This window comes from Scophthalmus maximus, chromosome 12 (genome assembly GCF_022379125.1).
Source record: "Scophthalmus maximus strain ysfricsl-2021 chromosome 12, ASM2237912v1, whole genome shotgun sequence".
Lineage (NCBI taxonomy): Eukaryota > Metazoa > Chordata > Actinopteri > Pleuronectiformes > Scophthalmidae > Scophthalmus > Scophthalmus maximus.
Genome location: NC_061526.1, coordinates 12894555 through 12913474, shown reverse-complemented (window position 1 = coordinate 12913474; position 18920 = coordinate 12894555). Strand labels below are relative to the sequence as shown.

Here is an 18920-nt window from a genome sequence, read left to right as displayed (position 1 = left end):
TGAGAGACTGACATATATCCATTTTGGGGGTGCCGATGCCTGTTACTGATATTACCGATATTATTGAATCAAAAATCCAATACCCATATATCCTTTCTATTTGGAAGGGGAGGAGGAGGTGGTGAGGGGATTTCAGTTGGTTGCAATCTGCAGCTTCTCCACTAGATGCCACTAAAACCTTCACACTGGACCTTTACTTGCCATCAAATATAAGACAGACAATAAAACTGTTTTCCACCTGAGAACTAGCTGACTATTAGTGGTCCTTCTGATGCCATCAAATTGTTTTAAATATGGTTATGTCTTGTCTCGACTTGTACAGTGGTCCTTTTACTAGACTCCAGATTGTACAAAATTCAACTGTCAGAATTTTTAAGAAAAGAGAACACATCAAAACAGCTGTAGCATCTTTACAGTGGCGTCCTGTCTCTTCTCTTGTTGTCTCTTCTGTCTATTTGTCAAAAAAAAAGAAGGATTACTAGTTTACAAAGGTCTGTGGTTTAGTTCCTCCATGCATGTGGTGGAACTAGTCAGAAGTATGGAGAGGCAGGATTTTGTTCCTATTGACCAAGACGGTCTCCTTACAGTATAAAAATATCACATAAAACCACTGTATATAGTTTGATTTAGAGTGCATTGAGATGCATTTTATGTATGAAATGTGCTATACAAATCAAGTTTATTAACTACTTGATTTATTGATTTTGTTAACATTTCTCTTCCTGTGTTTGGTATTTGCAGATTATTTCAGGTTTGGGGTGTTGTCCAGCGTCTGCGGGAGAGGTCCTGTCCTCTTCTTTGGAGGTATCAGAGCAAATGCTTTTTATTTTTATTTTCATTGTCATTCGTACTAACTGTCTTTCGTTGAAACAACGACATGTCAGCCATGCACACACACCCAGCTGCCCGCATGAAAAAATGTGATAAACCAGACCAAGCCACCTACTAATTAATCGGCTGTTCTTTATCATGGAAATGGTGTCACTTCAGGTAACTGTGATATCACCAAATGATCTGCTCCCTAAAAGTTGTGTTTAGTATCTACTTAGTTGGTGTCAGTATGAACTCAAGCAGCAGCGTTGTGAATCAGCTGCAGCTGTCTCATCCATTTTTTAGAGAGAGCTGTTAACACACATTGCGTCAGGCGACTTACTCTGCTTCTGTTGTCTGTTTCAACTCTTACATTTTATGTTTCAGCACCTTGGCGTTGACCTGTTTACCACAACCTGAAGTTTTCTGCTCACACAATATCAATAAATAACTAGAAAAACGCAGTTTCATAGAATAAAGCACAGTGGGATTGTTGTGTTTCCTGCTGCTTGAAAATAAAGGCTTAGACGGAGCTTTATTGCTGGAAAAAGCTGTAAACTGATGTGCATTAATGGCATACATTTATATGAAGGAGTTCAGTAGATGATGGCGTTTAGGGACACAGAAATTCTAGCATTAAATACAAAAAAGCCAGATAATATTTTTGTTCATTGATGTCAAATATCCTGACAATTGCCATGTTTTATTTAGGTGTACATGAAAATCCATTGAAGTCTGGAGACTGAGTTATAGTGGAATGGCAATTTGTGTGTACGTGTTTAATCAGTTGATCTAAATTAAGGGGTGTGTGTAAATGGTTGCCATAGTGATGGTAACTCCTTAGTTACCACTGGTTCAAACTGGGATTAGGAGACAATTCTCCAACTCTGTCTTACTACGCAAAGGCCACAATTCCCTTTAGCCTTAAGTTTTATATTGTGGGAGACGGGAGACTCTTGCCGTGTTTCTTTGTGGTACCAAAAGTGTGGGAGAGTGATCTAAATATTCCCCTCTTACTGTTTTCCTTTTCTGATGATCTGCTCTCACTGAACATTGGAGTGACTTGGGCAGTTAGATTCACCTCCTTCTTTCCACGTTGAGCTTTGGTAGTAGTCATGTTGGATGAAAAGAGAGTATACTGGCAAAAAATGATGAATGAGTGCCATTTGTGGCCATGAGTTAAATGAGTTAAAAATCCCACTCTTGCGGGGTTTAGCCTCTGAGCATTTGTCCATTTTCTTCAATGGGAAAAAATCGCAGACAAAAGATTGAAAATTCTGCGACCTATTTTCCATATTGCTAGAAAAGTGATGCCCATCATCTCCCCATCGAGCCACATGTTTTGACGTTTGAGTGGCGTTTCTACTATGAACGCTGTAGGAATGGTTAGGTGCAAGTAAGAGATTAAAGGGTTTAGAATAACAACAATGTGTTGACGCTGGAATTGAACAGAGAACCTCCAAATTACCAGACAACTGCTGTTTCTCAGGACATACAGGTACATTTAGTAATCAACCATGTTCCATTTATGTTTGCTAAATGTTGTAACTCAGCCCTCAGTCCACACAATGAGGGGGAATCCCTTCAGACATTTTAATTTAGAAGCCCAGATTTTCAATAAGCTTAATTTTCGGTTACTGTGACACATTAAAACATACCACAATAAAAAAAAAATGTAAAACAGGGGGTCCATTTTTAAATGTGCTAACAGCATCGTAAAGAAATGGAACATTCACACATCGTCACACACAGCAGCTGCTGTGAACTGAGTGAAACAGACCACAAAACTGTTCACTTATATAAATGTTCAAGTAAACCACAAATAATATCCAGACTTTCTCCCCCCGTGTTTAACTGACATCTCCCATGTAGGAAATTTGCATTTAAATGAATTACAAATAATGGCCAGAATGAAATGTATAAACAGATGATCCAAATGAGGACACGTGTTAAATAATCCAGCACCTTGAACGCTGTAACTAAACATCCAAAAATGTGTCTGTTAACTGTGAGAACTGTCGGTAACACATAATATAGACCACATGTAATACATGTCTTGAATGCTGACAGGACACTGTGGCTGCGGTCTGTTCTTCTCGTACTTGAACACAGAGCAACATGCTGCTCTTAAAATGTATCCCAGACATTCACCTAGCCCGAGGCCTGAAAGCCCTCATCCTTGTGTATTAGAAAACTGGGACCTGCATAGTTAACGGAGTAAGACTTCATAGATTTATGAATTTGACTTTCAACTCTGCACGAATGTTAATTAAGTAACATGGTCTTTGTGGAAGCGTTTTTCAAAGTGTTATTTATTCCAGGTTTTATTCATTCATTTCATTTTTTTCTGCGCATTCTCAGGCTAAAGCTGTCATCCTTGACGTACACGTTCACCTTGGCTAAAGGTGTTGTTCCCATATATTGTCTTAAGCCTTGGTATGGATCTCTTATATAGAACCATTACAGCCAAGTCCCAGAGCTAAGGAACCATTATCAATAATTAGGTTACCAGTGACCTTCAAATAATCCACAATGGTCATTTAACAACATGACTGTTTGAATGTATTTGCAGAATCTTAAAAAACAAACTCCTCCACACATCGTGAAGGAAAAAAATGTTTCATCTGCTGCACAAAAAGTAATATCCTATCCTAAAGTAAAGGCTGTATTTCCTGTCCAGGTAGCTGAAGAAGGTAGTCACTAAACTCACCGGAGTAGCGATCAGGGAGTGGAGACACGGTCTCGAGGTCCCACCGAATAAATGCAAATCCACCTCAGCTGTCACTCATGACCTTTCACCCTGTTTTTATACCATCAAATAACTCATAAAAACCAAACTCATCAGAAGCATGGAACAGTTGAACAGACATCAGTGTGATGAGATGTTTTTAGTTTGGTCCGTGTCCCATCTGCTAACATGGAGGCGGCTTATGACCTATACTGCAGCCAGCCATCAGGGGGCGATCTGTCATGTCGTCCATCTTTACATAGATACATACATACATTGGTGTACATGCTTCTTTTCGTGACTCGCGACACATGCAAGCTTCGTGAAATGTCTCCGCTTCAGACCTTTTCACCTGTCGACATCCATCATCGCTTACACTATTTTCCTGTAAATGTTGCAATAGGTACGTTTTCCTGATGGGAATCTGTCTGCAACACCAATAAGGTTTAAATTCTTGTCTAGCTCTCACACACACACACACACACACACACACACACACACACACACACACACACACACACAGACAGACCAACAATCTTTAGTGGATCAGATATTGACCTCAGCCGAGATTCAATATCTCAGCAGAGAAAGGACACTCCTTCATGGTGCTCTCATCACCAGAAACACCAACACACACATCGGCACAGCAGATAACATGCTCAAATCTCAAAGGTAAACCAGTCGTGTGTGTGTGTGTGTGTGTGTGTGTGTGTGTGTGTGTGCCCACCTGACTTCACAGGTGTTGCTATGGCAACAGTGTGCCCCTAAGTCACAGGTAATGAGCAGCAGTTAATGGGATTTGAGCTTGCTATGGATACACAGTAGCTGTTGTCAGGTCTGCTCATGTTTCTTCTGAACGTCCTTCCACAATCCCAACTGCACACTTTTATTTAATCTAAATCTTACTTCATATTGCACAACAACATTGCAAATTATTGTGTATAGTTTTGTTATTGTAAATAGTCTTTGTTATTGTTTGTTATTTTTTTTGGCATAGTGTACTGTTTCTAATTGATGTTATTTACCTCAGATTCTGGTTTTATTCTACTGCATTTCATCATCACACTTTCCCCAGCGCTGCTACACTCTGTGCTGCTGTGTTCGTCCTGAATTTTATCTTAGACTTATCTTAATTTAGTTTCCTTTGTTTGTTTCAGGGAGTGCAAGCCCTAATGGGCAGTGCAGTGCAGCCCCTCCTGCAGTCAGTGAGCGACTCCATCGAGGCCATCATCATCACGTTACACCAGGAAGACTTTTCAGGGTAAGTAACGCATAGAAACCCGGGAGCCCTGTGTTTGGACTGGAGGAACCAGGTACTACATTTAGTTCCTTGTCCACTGCTTGTATCTGCTCTGCTCTGGGAACACAACACGCTGAGGGCTCAATTTTATTTTTAAACATGTATTTACAAAAATAAATAATATTAAATTTGGTTTTTAGGTTTACCCACATCTCAAATATTACAATACAAGTAAGTCACACACAGTGTAGCAAGTTAAAGGGGGAGTAAGCAATGTTGGAGACAAAGCAGACAAACAATGTTTCCTCAGAATCTACACCCCATAATGCATGGATGTACCTTACCAATGTAACGGGAGTGAAGCCCCATCTCTGTGTTGTGTTTTCTGACCGCGCTGGTCGGGGGCCAGGACCCTCAGCCTGCATGGGAAACAGACATGATAGCGAGGAGCCCAAAACCCCTGAGTTCTAGCATCTGTTTTTTAAGGTGTCCAGACCGGAACACAGCAGCAGGTGTTGGGTTTCCTTATTCATAGAGCATTACATGTAATAATGTGCATGTCACTGCCTGGGTTTAGAACACAAACTAGCATATTTTAAAGCTGGCATATGACAAAGACATTGTATGTTTTGAATGTATGTAATTTTGGTAATGTAATTTGTGTGTACATGTTTTGATTTTGCAGGCCTCTGTCCAGCCCTGACAAGCCGGACGTTCCCTGCTCCCTCTACATGAAGGAGCTGCAGGGCTTCATCTCTAGAGTAATGGCTGACTACTTCAGACACATCCAGTGCTCGGACTTCATCTACGAGAGCACGGAGTCCATTGCCCAGAGAGCCATCGAGCTGTTCCTCCGTCACGCCAGCCTGCTGCGCCCACTGGGAGAGGGTGGCAAGATGCGATTGGCTGCTGACTTTGCTCAGGTGAGATGGATGCAGTGCAGTCGGACTGCTCCTCTCAAGGCTGTGGAGGGTCCATCTGTTGTAACCAGGACAGTTGGCGCAGTGATGAGGTCATGGCTGAAGTTTGTGTTTGTGTGTGTCAGATGGAGATGGCAGTGGGTCCTCTGTGCAGGAGAGTGTCTGATTTGGGGAAACCTTACAGAATGCTGCGCTCCTTCAGGTGTGTAACATCAACACTCATACATGCAACCCCCTGTCATTTAACTGTACAGACCAGTTCGAGTGGTGTTCATCCATTCTTTATGTTGCAGGCCTCTGCTGTTTCAGACTAGCGAGCTGATCGCCGCCAGTCCAGCTGTGGGCGACCTGATCCCGTACAGCATCCTGCTGCACTTCCTCTTCAACCGAGCCCCGTCTGAGCTCAGGTCACCGCACCAGGTCTGTGTACACACACACACCCTGCAGCATGTCTTACACACGTGTAAACTACACGTCACGCATTATTCACACAACTCATTTCTTATGGTCAATGATTTGAAAACTATTTGTGTTCGTACTAAAAGAGCTTTCTCCCCAACAGAGAGCTGAGTGGTCCATCGCCCGCTACTCCCAGTGGCTGGATGATCACCCCTCAGAGAGAGACCGGCTCAGCCTCATCAGGTGACCTTTCAACTTTTCACATTTGTTTTCAGTTCAGTGTTATTTGTATAGCACCAAATCACAACACACATCATCTCAAGGCACTTTACACAGTGAGCCGGGGACCTCACAATATTACAGAGAAACACAACAGACACACAATGAGCAGCTCTGAGACTGTGGAGAGAGAAAAAAAAAGAAGAAACTTCAGACAGAACCAAACTCAGTGACAGGAGGCATCTGCCTCGACCGGGGGTGAGAGGAGAGAACAAAGAGAAAACAGCAACAGTTTGACTCCGGTGAAGTCGGGGTCCGGTGGTGAACTGTGGGTTGTCCGTCTTCCACTTACAGTAAATGTAACCTGCGAAACATTTGGCGACACATTCCATCGTCTTCAGATTGATTTGCTTTCGCTCGTCGCAGCAGCTGGTTTTAGTAACTAACGTGTTTCATCTCACTGTGTAACTCTACCTGCAGAGGCATGTTACCTGCTGCACATACAGTTAACCACGGTTTACATACAGTCTCCGTTGGGTTGTTATGGTGTTACACAGCTGAAAGACACACGCACGTGTTTTGTTGTAAATACACACCTGACCCACAGTGGTAGAAAGTAGCTTGGTACATTTCCAAAGGGCAGTAAGCTCCACTTTAAAAAAAAAATTCAAAAGCCTACTCGGCGTGATCTTGTCATTGTCCTCTGTTCTCCTTAAGGGGCGCTTTGGAGGCGTACGTGCAGTCAGTGAGGGCCCGGCAGGGGAAGGAGTTTGCCCCCATCTATCCCATCATGCTGCAGCTGTTGCAGAGAGCCACCAGTGGGCCACAGGAAGTCAGAACCTGAAGACGCCGTGCAGCCGTCATACACGTCACAGCATGTCAAGTGTTGCTCTGTGAACACTACACAAAGCCTCCTCTGGACTCTTTATTTGGACTATTGACTTAATCAAGGGACTTTGTTGTGTAGGGATACATTATTCTCATACTGATAATACAAAAAAAAATTCCCCACCTCAGTTATAGTTACCAGAGCTGAATATTATGAGATAATAAAAATGATAGATGAACCCACAGTAAAGTACTACAGTTGCACATTTGTTGAAATGATTGAGCAGTAAAGGTTTGTCTCAGTTATTCAGGTGGTACGATGACTCTGAATGACATCATCACCGGTCCCGTTCAACTTCCTCCAGCAACTGCTGTGAAAATGTCATTGTCTTGTTTTAAGTGTCTGTGCATCAATGACTCTGGACAATAAATGGGGAAATCTTTGAAGGACTTTTATTGGATCTCACACACACACAGATAGTAGTATACAGTATTTCAGATGGGCCATTTCCACTGGTTTGGAGGAGGCTCCTCTGTCAGTGGCTCCCATGGTTTCCACTCTGACATCTTCCTGGAGAGAGCCAGCTCACACTCCGCCTGCACACAAAAAGCATTCAGTTCCACTTTGCTCAACTCTGGCTTCATTGTCACGTGTCCTGCTTTACAGCAACAGACCATGGGGGTAGACGTGTGTTTTTGAGGGTGATTGATTTCAGCTTGAAAAAAATCTGCTTGTTTAGGTGATGAACTTACAAATGTAGAAAGTAACATTTAAATATTTCTACACAGCAGTTTATGCAGCATGTGTCTGCAGCCCCTCCACAATTTCATCTATGCACAGAAGTGTACACTTACATACAGACAAAGTTCCATCTTACTGATCTGAAAACAATTTTGGTTTGAGGAGTACTCTTCATTTCCAAAATGAAGGGATTTTGATAACTAACACTTAGAAACTATCAATTGACTTATGAACTGTCTTCTCCTAAGAGATGGATAAAAACACATTCACAGGGACTCAACCCTACAAACAAGTGACCCCTAACCCTCTAAGCTGTAACATAAATGATCTGCATTATAAAATAACCCATTAATTTTTTAAGATCATTTGTAATATTGTTAGATCAGAATCCAGGTACAAGAATCGAGTGGTTGAAATCAATGAGAATGGTGCATTCACAAAGAAACCGACGCAAATTATTCGTGGGAGTAGATTACATACAAATTCAATGCAAAGACGCAACTAGACGGGAATTTCGTGTCATTGAGTCACGGGACAGAAGTCTTTCCCCACTGTCAACACTTGCTGCACCAGGGCTGTGCGAGAAGACCAGAATCTCTCAAACAGATAGAAGTAATTTTACATCCAGATAATGATATGTATCATTATTACAGTTTTGTGGTACTTGTGACAGAAGTAGTCCCTCTCAGGTGCGAGCTCCTGTTCAGAATCACCAAATCCTTTGTCACGTTCACGTGTTGAACACTAATGGTGCGTTCACACCAGAACGCAGCACGAATTTTCGCGTCACTTTGCTCGCACAAATAAAAAGTTTGGTCGCAGAAACATGAACATAAACTGTTAAAGGAAAAAAAAAGTCAGACTGGGAAAGCCACAAAAAGTGGTTTTGCTAACTGGGGCTAAAGCTAGTGTCCAACTTCCTCCATCACTTTCTGCCGAGCCCTCTCCTCCTTCACCCAGTCTATAGCACCACACACAGCGACAGTAGTGATCCTCCATTTCTGACGACAGTGACGGAGGGATGATCTCAACGCTTTTGCGTCAACGTGTCACACGAATATTTCACTCAAGCGACTGACGCGACTGCCGTGATTTTCGCGCCACTCCCGACATTTGCCTAAATCTGTGTCTAGTAGTCGCGTCTTTGCATTGACTTTGTATATAATCTATGAGACGCGAATGTGAATATGGAAACAACAAATGATGAAAACATTTGCTACAAAGGGGGATTTGTGACAACAAAATAAACAACAGAATAAAATGAGATGAGGTATTTTTCTATTGTCATGTAATATATATTGGAACACACGCAGTTAAACTTATCTACCTCATTAAGACACTAATAGTCCAACAACAGCACCAGAGGAACTTAAGAGTAACGTTGACTAGGGGTGTGAATCTTCACTGGTCTCACGATTCGATTACGATTCAGTAACACGATGCGATGCATCCTCCATTTTAGATATTACTGCACATCATTTCTATGTTTTCATCAATGAATCAAAGCAGTCAGATATATATGAACTCCCTTTCTATTTTATTATTTTAGCTGCTCTAAAACAGGACACACAGCAAACAGCAACGTAGTGTAAGTTGGTATCTGTTTTTTTTAAGTTAGGCTTTATTGTGAAGGGCAGAACGGAGGGGATGCGCTGTAGTGTTTGGCGGTGATAAATAAAGTTGTTGTTGTTCAGTCTTTGATCACGCTGGTTCATAATAGGGTCTCCGTGTTTTTATTTCGTATAAATGAAACAGTACAGGCTGAACAATAAACGCTTGGTTACAGCATCAATTCTTGGCTGAGCTGGGTCAGCTATTTCCTTGGCAGGCATTACTACTACCAGGAAGTCATTCTGAACTCTAAAACATTTTAAGTCCAGCCACGGTTGGAAAATCAACAAGTAACGGAAGTAGGTTATAATCGATTATGTTCCTTCACTGCATCGATGCAGCATCGTCCACGTCCGCATCGCAGAAACGATTTATATCAACACACCTAACGTTGACCTACCTGGAAAATGACTTCTTCAATCTGACCACAGTTTATTTTCTTCTCCAGCGTGTCAACATCAGTCTCCTGTGAAGACAGACAAGTTTCATCATATCCAAAGTCACACGTGTACACAGAATCGATCGTCACACACCGCAGCCTGTCACTGACCGCTTCTACGTGGCCAAATCGCTCGTTGACCAGCTGCTCCGTGTACTTCCTGTAGGCGGCGTCCTGTGGCATTGTCTGCAGCGTCGCAAGGATCTTTGAGTAGAGAACCTTCAGACGCTGAGAGAGCGAGCAGAGTGGGTGAGAGGAAGAAAACAACTACAGATTTCTTCTTGAATCGTGCGTACGACTGATTTAGAACTTCCCGCATTCACCAATTTTCTCATACTTTGAGTTTTCTTTCATGTACAAACAGAATTTACGAGAGGTCCAGAGGGGGGGGGGCATCCACGTCGCAGCGACAGCCTGTGAGTCCGCCACGCTCGGACACCGGTGCAGCAATACAGTGTGCCTCATTTTGCACTTTAATTAGTTATTTTGCAGATGTTATTTTTAAGATTTTAGTTTAACACCGGACTTGAAGGTTGTTTTTTTATGTCAGAACAAGGGGGGAAAGTTCTCTGATTTAGGTGTAGTGGAAAGCAACGTTAACTTTCAGTCTCTTTTGAAAATGTGACTTTTGTGTCACGTAAATTAGTCTGCTGTTAATCAAACCAAGTCTTTCACTTACGGGTCATTTTTTCATCACTTTGAAGCAATTGCACATATAGTTAATGAAATACAATGATCATGCTAATGTATATATTTATATACAAATCAGCTGCTCACCTCATGTGGATTGAGGGACACTGCGAGGCCGACCAGGCCGGTTGTCTGGAAAAAAGCAGCAAGAGAGACACTTTTAAGTCTGAGCCCTTTTGAGCTACAAACTACAGGCTGTACAACACTGTCAATGTGCTTGGACAATATCATTCAAATTTTTTTAATTAAATAAAAAATCATGTAAAGACTTTGCACCAATCTCAAACTATTAACGATCAATAAAATGAAACTATTCTACTGGTACTCATTTCTCATACACCAGCGTTATAACTGCTCTTATTTCTGAGTCTGAGATGTGACTAACCCTCAGCTTGTTGGAGCACAGCACTACAGTAGCCGGGGAGAGTTTGACTCGCGTGGGGTCGTTACGTTGTCTGCAGAAACACAGCACAGCGGCTCAAACACGCCTACGACAAGTATCCTACAAGACTCGTCTCCCGGTAGCTGACACCGACATCGATGTTTAAACACGACAGTGTGAATACACAGCGCGGTGACCGCGGTTTGCTCCTCGATGTTTCCACTGAGCTTCTCACGTCACGAACCCTAGCTAGCTCCGCTAGCAAAACAGCTAACAGCTAGCCGCGTCGCCGCAGCGTCTCGCGCACGCCGCAGCGACAGCCTGTGCGTCCGCCGCGCTCGGACACCGGTGCAGGGACACAGCGTGGTGCTACTAAGATCAGCTGAGCTGGCGCTGCGTCCTCAACAGCGCCAATCTGAGTCATTTGAAGCAAAGACGTGACCTCTACTTGTACCTTCTTCACCAGCCCCGCCATCCTTCTCTGCGGTCACACTGACACTTCCGGCTGCGATTTCCGTCCACTTAATATGACGTTCACTTCGTTCAGGCATTGGGGCGGTGGGAAGTTTTTTTTAGTTTTTTTTAGTTTTTATTTATTTTTTATTGAACAAAGATCATTTTACAGAATATTTGGCGTTAACATCAACAAATAATAAAATAATAATAATAACAATAGATTTAATTTATAGGGGACTTTTCATTGCTAAAAGCAATCTCAAAGTGCAAAATAAATGAATTAAATACATGAATAAATAACATGCAAAATAAATAATAACATAAATAATAATGAAAAGTAGATTGCCTGAGCGCATTAGAGGACATAGAGGTCAGTCTTCAAATATTTTCAAAGAATCATAAGCTCTGAGGAAGGCTTTGGGAAGTGACCAAGGATACCCGAGATACCTCACAGGGAGGGAGTGGTGAAAAAGCGAATAGAGAATGAGATGAGGAGGGATGGTATAGGACATATAGTGTCAGCATGAAGGTCAGGAAATGAGGAGTGAATGTGATCTATCATTTTTTGCAAGTAGTTTACAAAGTCGCTGAGAAGAAGGGAGGGTGGTAGGGGAGCAGGGGAGGGTATGTGGGCCTGTGGGAAGACGCCTGAGAGAAGAGATGTGTTTACAATCTGTAGAAGATCTGAGGCCATGCAGTTTGAAACATTTTTGATAAAAGCCTGTTGGCAGAATATCAAGGCAACGCTGGTATTTTCGGTGATTTACCGTTTTTGTAATTACTTTTCTTTGAACATTTGTCTGCACAGAGATAGCACTGAAAGAAAACACAGGCATGATCAGAGAGAGCAACATCGATCCCCCCAACATCAGACATGTTCACACGCGTGGACATGATTAAGAATAACATAACCAATTGTATTCACATATTTATTCATCTGTACTTGAACCCTAAAATTTTCTGCATTGAAATTATGTATCTGATTTTTTTGCATCTGAATTCAACAAAACAAAAAAATTCAGTGTATAAAGAAGTTCTGTGTAAAAATATTCAGCATGGAAAATTCAGCTGCAACATCCGGGACACCAAGGATAAGCAATCTATTCTGTGTGACCTCGAACCAACATTGCAGGCTGTGAGAGACCTGATGAAGACCAATCTTATTTCTCCAACCCAGAATTCGGGTCGTTTGGATTAAATTTATGCTGTAGCTCATTGTGAACCTCACTCTGACTGGGAGCTTGTGTTTGTTTTGTTTGTTAGTTATTGATGAGAAAAGTGTGAATCTGTGATTATCTTTCCAACTTTACCACAGTGAATGGCTGGATGTTGGTTCGAGTCTGCACAGAATCGATTTATTATCCTTGGTGTCTTGTGTGTTGCAGCTGAAATTTTTTTACACTGAATTTTTTTAACATTGAAAAACACAAGTGAAAATCAGTTATTGAAATTTTGAAGTGCTGAATTCAGATGCCAAAAAATCAGATACATGATTTAAATGCAAAAAAAATTGGTAGCAGATATTCAGTGACTTATAAAGTAATATAATAATCCTCTAATGTCTTATGAGACAAAGGCAGTCTGCCCTTTATTCCGCAAAAACAAGAGATGTGGTATTTGGCATTATATATGTTGTCACATAATGAGCTATAATGAGTTTGGTACACTGTAGAAGGGAGAAAGCCTATATGGAGCATAGACTAGGGCGCAAAGCCTTATGGGAAATGCAAGGTGTGTTCAGGCTATGGAAACATGGTAGCAGCGTGTCTTATAGAGCAGCATAAATACCTTCCCCTTTTGTCATAGTAAGTGACTGAAAGACTGAGGTAGTGGCAGCTAAAATGAGCAGCTGAATCAGTTTCCTCTGCAGGGTGATATAATGTAACGAGCTCCAATATCTGGGTGGGACTCGGAGTAGAATCGCAATATCCCCAACAAATTCCCTCAGCTTCGTGTTCTTACCATAAAAGTATTAATGAGTGTGTTATGTTGAATGCAGGAACTGGATTTCAACAGACAAACTGACAAAGGGAAGCACAGAGCCTAAATATACCTCTTTCACACCAAAATTACCGTGTAGACCCGGGTTTTTTAAACGGCAATTGGCCCCTTTCACACTGCGAGCAGACCAGGGTCTGATGATCGTGTAGTGACAGTTGGCGGCCATAGATGGCGGTTGAGAGCGTCGCGCGCCCGCAAAACAAAGAAGAAGAACAACAGTGTTTAACAGTAGTAAACAACAGAAAGCATGGTAGCCAGTGAGGTCAACGCTACCTTATATCTTGTACTTGTCACTGTCACTCTTTCAAAGTTTACAAACTCAGCAAAGTGTTATGAGCCGAGCCTGGCCTTTTAAGCAAGTGGCCATATGGGTTTTGAAGTGTGTGTGTATGAGAGAAGAAGGTTGGCGATGTGTTTGTGTACGTAGCTGCAGCCACAAGGAGAATGGGCTCCGCACATCATCAGCAACAGTTTATGGCCACTGTGTGATGAGAGACCGCCTGATGAGGCCGTGTGTGTCCGCCGAAAGGGTTGAAATAAAGTGCCCCGTTCTAAACATCATCGATGATCTGGATTGTGTTAGTTGTTAACCACCAACGAGCCAAAGATAGGCTAAGCAAGCTAGCTACACGAGAGGTGACTTTACTACAGCTGGTGAGGCAACAGCAGTTACCGACGGAGGAGTCGAGCCTTCGTTGCCTCCGTCATCGCGCAAATTAGAGCGTTCACCCAGGTGTGACGTTCACATCAATGCCGATCGGAGGTGAAGCCGATTATTACCCGGGTCTATTGCAGAGTCATTTGACCCGGGGCTGAATGCCGATTAAATGTTTTCACACTGCAGCAGGCTTAAATGTCTTTTTTTGGCCTGTGTGAAAGGGGCTATAGACACAAGGTGGGCGGGGCAAATTGAACACAGGTGAGACACATTAGGAACAGGTGCAGACAATCACAGGGGCAGGAGACACAGGCAAAGTAAAGACACCAAACACACAGGGGAACAGGAAGTGCAGAGACACAAGGCACACGACTTCAAAAATAAAACAGGAAATTACAAACTCGGGATAAACAAACAGGGATAACAAGGTAACTTAACTAAAAAGCTGGAGGCAAGGACAACTACAGAACACAATCACAAAAGCAACAAAATATTTCACAACCAAAATATTTTTAAGTTAAATAGGTTATTGTGGGCAGAATCCTAACAATGTGGCACAAAGTATAGTCTGCAGAAAGATCTTCTGACTTTTTGAAGACAGAGCACAGACTTTGTATCTTGCAAGCACAATTCATAAAATACTGTATGCAAAATGTATTCTCACTTTTTGAAATAAATGTTGTTACATAGTATTGCTGTGTACACTTTCCAGTACTTTCTCCGTTCTGTCATAAATATTTCCTACTGTCCACTTAGGTAGATCACTAACCAGGCTGCACACACAGCAATTCCATGGCCCTCAAAAACAGTCCACTCACTGTTTGGCAATTGGTTAATATCGTTTTCAATATTTTTGGGAGTTGGGGAAAACACACACATACACACACTAAAGAACACCAGCAACTAAAATGATAGCGGGGGCCCAAATGGTAAATACCTGGACGTCATTTTTCAAAGCTGTAAGCATAATTTTAGAAATCCCACCCTTATCTACTGTGGTCAGTGGTAGTGTAACAAGGAAGTGTTTTTATCATCATCATCATTTGAGTTAACCCTTATCCTCAATGTGAAAATGTATGTGCCAATAAAAACACTTGATGTTGAATTATGACGCAAAATATGCCTTGGTAGTTGTGATGCATCGCATTCGGTATGCTGCTGTAAACAAAAAGAAAAAAGGCTGTACTGTTTCTTTAAGGCCGACCCGGCTCACTGTCAGGCGCCCACTGCTTCTTATTTTCTAAAACAAGATGGCTGTCGCACCAGAGAGCCGAGTTCTGACTTTCAACGTTTTCAGATGGAGCTCTTACTCGTCGACATATTTACCCGAGTGAGTAACACACGTCGTTGCTGGCCACGGTTATGCTTTGGGTTTGACATCTATTGCTGCTATTTTGGCGCCCCAGTGTACCAGTAATTTCCCCAGCAGGCCCGACGGGCCTAACTCGCCTGATCCCAGCCAGCTAGCGTTAGCTTCGTCAGGTGCGTCGGGGACGTTTGGTTTATACGCTTAGCCGCCCGACTGTCATGTTGCTTACCGCCCATTGCAGCGTGTGTGGCGTCTGCATGGTGGTTTATCCGAAAAAAAAGAAACCATAAACTGTAGTTTGTCACTTGTAGTACACGAGTTTGGTTCTTTTTTCTTGTCTTGGAAAGAGCCCGTCTCGAATGGCTAGTCACAATTACTTATTATTGAAACCGAATCCGCAAATTCCGTGCAACTGTTGAATGAAGAGGTGTTTAAACAGCGTCGTACATCAGAATTGGGCTCAGTGAGTAGTTGGCCGGCACCTTTCGGAGTCGACAACGAACGTTAGCTTACTAGCCTGCATAGCTAAAAACGGGTAACTAACTACTGCTATGTAAACAAAAATTCTCTAATTATGAAAAACCGCAGCAAATCATCTACCCGGAGCTGCTGTTGGATACCAACTGTCACAATTCCTGCTTCGTAGACACATTAACACTGTACAATATTACCGCTGTCAGGTGGAGTCAGTCATAGGTTTAGATCATTCGCCTCAGATACAGTACTAGAAGTAGAAATAATTCGTTAGCTACCAACTACACTTGCCAAAACAATCCAGCTGGGCCGTATAAGCAGTTCTGCTGATATATGATTCATATCCGTTAAACTAGGTTCATACATTCACTCTGCTTATCTTTCTGTGTTGTTTCAGGAATATATTGGTGGACAAACCTAACGATCAGTCTTCTAGGTGGTCTTCGGAAAGCAACTATCCTCCTCAGGTAGGTCCACTGCTGCTCAGACACACTGTTTCTAGGCCTGTCACGATAACTACTTTTTGTCAGACGATATATTAGGGCCAGAATTATTGCGATAAACGATATTATTATGCAACTGTATCATGTGAGCTTTTAGTAAAGGCCTTTTGGTCTAATATATATATATATATATTTTATATTTAAGGGCAGCTACTCTCCACTGCTTCTTTATTATTCAAGAAATGTGTCTTGTCAGTCTGTCAGTCATATCTCAAGAATTGTTTATCTTATTAGCCTGACACTTGGCATTTGTGTTGTTTAGGGCTCAAGAAAGTGCCCTGTTAAATTTGTTAACACGTTATGTCCAGTATTGATATTTCTGAATAAACAGCTGATCACCGCTTTGGAGCTGGGACTTGTAAGATATGTTGTCAATACAACAACGGTGCTTTCAGGGCTCTGAACCGAACTGTGATTAATCAGGTGAACAGCAGTGAACAGTCACTTTTTGCAGTTAAAAATTACAAACAGCAACACCAAGCAAACAGCCTGCTCCCAACATAATGTTGAGAACGTCCACTACACTAGTGACGTTAATGAGAACACAGCAGGCTTCTCCGCCTCCCTCAGTCCGCTCGCACGCGTGTACGTGGGCGCACGTACAACGTGAGGAGCAGTGCGCGGAAAGCACCTTAAAAGATCTTTTATGTTGCTCTGAGAAGTGTAAAAATATTTTCGATTTGCTACAAGTCTATGGCACAACCAATTAGTTTCCAGTCAGGACTTTGACTAGGTTACTCCAAAACTTTTATTTTATTTATTTTGAGAAAATCAGATGTGGACTTGCTTGTGTGCTTCAGATCATTGTCTTGCTGCTTAACCCAACTGCGCTTGAGCTTTAGGTCACAAACCAATGGGTGGACATTCTCCTTCAGAATGTTTTTGGTAGAGTGCAGAATTCATGGTTTCATCAATGATGGCAAGTCGTCCAGGTCCTGGGCCAGTATAGGCTGTAACAAGAGCAATCTGTCTAAACATTTAGTGAAAGTACATCTAAGAAACCCCTTCACAGCTGCCGCTAGTGGCAGGATTATTTAGGGGAGGGTGAATGAGTGAAAGGCCTAAAACCCTTTTACAACAGTAATGGCTTCAGGTTATAGAGTGGTATATAGAGTTGTTAGTTTTTTCCTTTGATGGGCTTTCTCATTGATACCCCTGGAGTTTGTCCCAACTGGCTCCCTTTCCTACTCTCTGGCTGTTTCATATACTTGTGGAAAGCACTGTTAACATGATCCAGTATGCTGCAAATACTAGCTTTTATATTTATGTATAATTTATTTGGATCATTAAGACAACCACATAGTGCACTGTGGCTGATGTTAGTTGACATGCAGATATTTTCCCGGCAACACTGGTTGAAATGTACGACAAGGTTCCCCAACAAGTTTTCTCTGAGGGCCAAATTATGTCAAGCATGCCAAGCCAAGGGCCAAAATGTTTGGGGTTAAATACGCACCCACAAACCTTTATATATCTGACTCAAACCAAAAACATTTTAATTTACTGTGACAACAGCAAGTGGCATTACAGCAGGATAGGATTGAGAAGCAAAGATAACTGTCAACTTTTCTACATTTTCTACATAGGCCTGTCTGCATAAACAGATTGCTAAACAGCAATGTCCAAACAGCTTTCCACATAGACAACTATCAGCAGCGCCTCTACAACCACCTCAAGAAGACACACACACACACACACACACACACACACACACACACACACACACACACACACACACACACACACACACACACACACACACACACACACACACACACACACACACACACACATTTTTAATCAATCCTGAATGAGACAGGAAGCCAGTGGAGTGAGTGAAGGATGGGTGTGATGTGATCATATTTTTGTATCCTCATCAGGATCCTAGCGGTGCTGTTTTGGACGTATTGAAGCTTTTGAATGCTCTTGCTAGAAGTCCCGATGAGGAGAGCGTTGCAGTAGTCCAGCCTTGAGGAGACAAAGGCGTGGACAAGTTTTTCGGCATCTGACAGACAGTGTGGGACGGAGTTTGGCAATGTTCCTGAGATGATAGAAGGAGGTCTTGCACAGATGTTTAATGTGGGTGATTAAATGTTAGATGAGGAACAAATCTTACACCCAGGTTGTTGACTGTTGATGTCAGGGATATATTTTGACCAGAGAAGGTGATTTGGGTTATGGGGGATGACTGGACCTGGCGTGGTGTGCCAACTAAAATGGCTTCTGTTTTGGAACTATTAAGCTGAAGGAAGTTTTCTGTCATCCACGCCTTTATCTCCTCAATGCAGGAGCTCAGTGATAATGATGACCATGACAGTGAGGCTGCAGATGAGATAGGGTTGGTTTTTACGTAGAGCTGTGTGTTATCAGCATAGCAATGGAATGATATTCCATGCTGGCTGATGATGCGGCCAAGGGGAAGAGTGTAGAGGGTGAACAGAGTCGGGCCGAGAACCGACCCTTGGGGGACTCCACAAGTGACAGTGAGTGTTTGCGATTTTGCTCCTCCCA

The 18920-nt window shown here is 42.4% G+C and overlaps 3 protein-coding genes across 6 annotated transcripts in view; 2 read left to right on the top strand and 1 right to left on the bottom strand.

Moving 5' to 3' along the window:
• Positions 1–7587, top strand: part of cog5 (component of oligomeric golgi complex 5) — a 54067-nt gene extending 46480 nt beyond the window's left edge. The window contains exons 16-22 of the mRNA XM_035610929.2: positions 742–804; positions 4696–4799; positions 5464–5701; positions 5824–5900; positions 5992–6118; positions 6261–6340; positions 7034–7587. Of these exons, the coding sequence (XP_035466822.1) occupies positions 742–804; positions 4696–4799; positions 5464–5701; positions 5824–5900; positions 5992–6118; positions 6261–6340; positions 7034–7160 (816 nt within the window). The 3' untranslated portion in view covers positions 7161–7587. The remainder of the gene's footprint in view (positions 1–741; positions 805–4695; positions 4800–5463; positions 5702–5823; positions 5901–5991; positions 6119–6260; positions 6341–7033) is intronic.
• Positions 7576–11527, bottom strand: ndufa5 (NADH:ubiquinone oxidoreductase subunit A5). The gene is made up of 5 exons (XM_035610978.1): positions 11463–11527; positions 10714–10758; positions 10048–10164; positions 9898–9963; positions 7576–7741 (listed from the first exon to the last, which is right to left on the bottom strand). The coding sequence occupies exons 1-5, from the start codon at positions 11481–11483 to the stop codon at positions 7640–7642; spliced, it is 351 nt and encodes a 116-aa protein (XP_035466871.1). The 5' UTR covers positions 11484–11527; the 3' UTR covers positions 7576–7639.
• A 3793-nt stretch (positions 11528–15320) lies between these two features.
• Positions 15321–18920, top strand: part of mkln1 (muskelin 1, intracellular mediator containing kelch motifs) — a 28920-nt gene continuing 25320 nt past the window's right edge. For 3 of the 4 annotated variants that reach the window (XM_035649570.2, XM_047335976.1, XM_047335977.1), the window contains exons 1-2: positions 15321–15453; positions 16304–16373. In XM_035649570.2, the coding sequence (XP_035505463.2) occupies positions 15374–15453; positions 16304–16373 (150 nt within the window). In that variant the 5' untranslated portion in view covers positions 15321–15373. The remainder of the gene's footprint in view (positions 15454–16303; positions 16374–18920) is intronic. The other variant, XM_047335978.1, reaches the window with a different exon arrangement.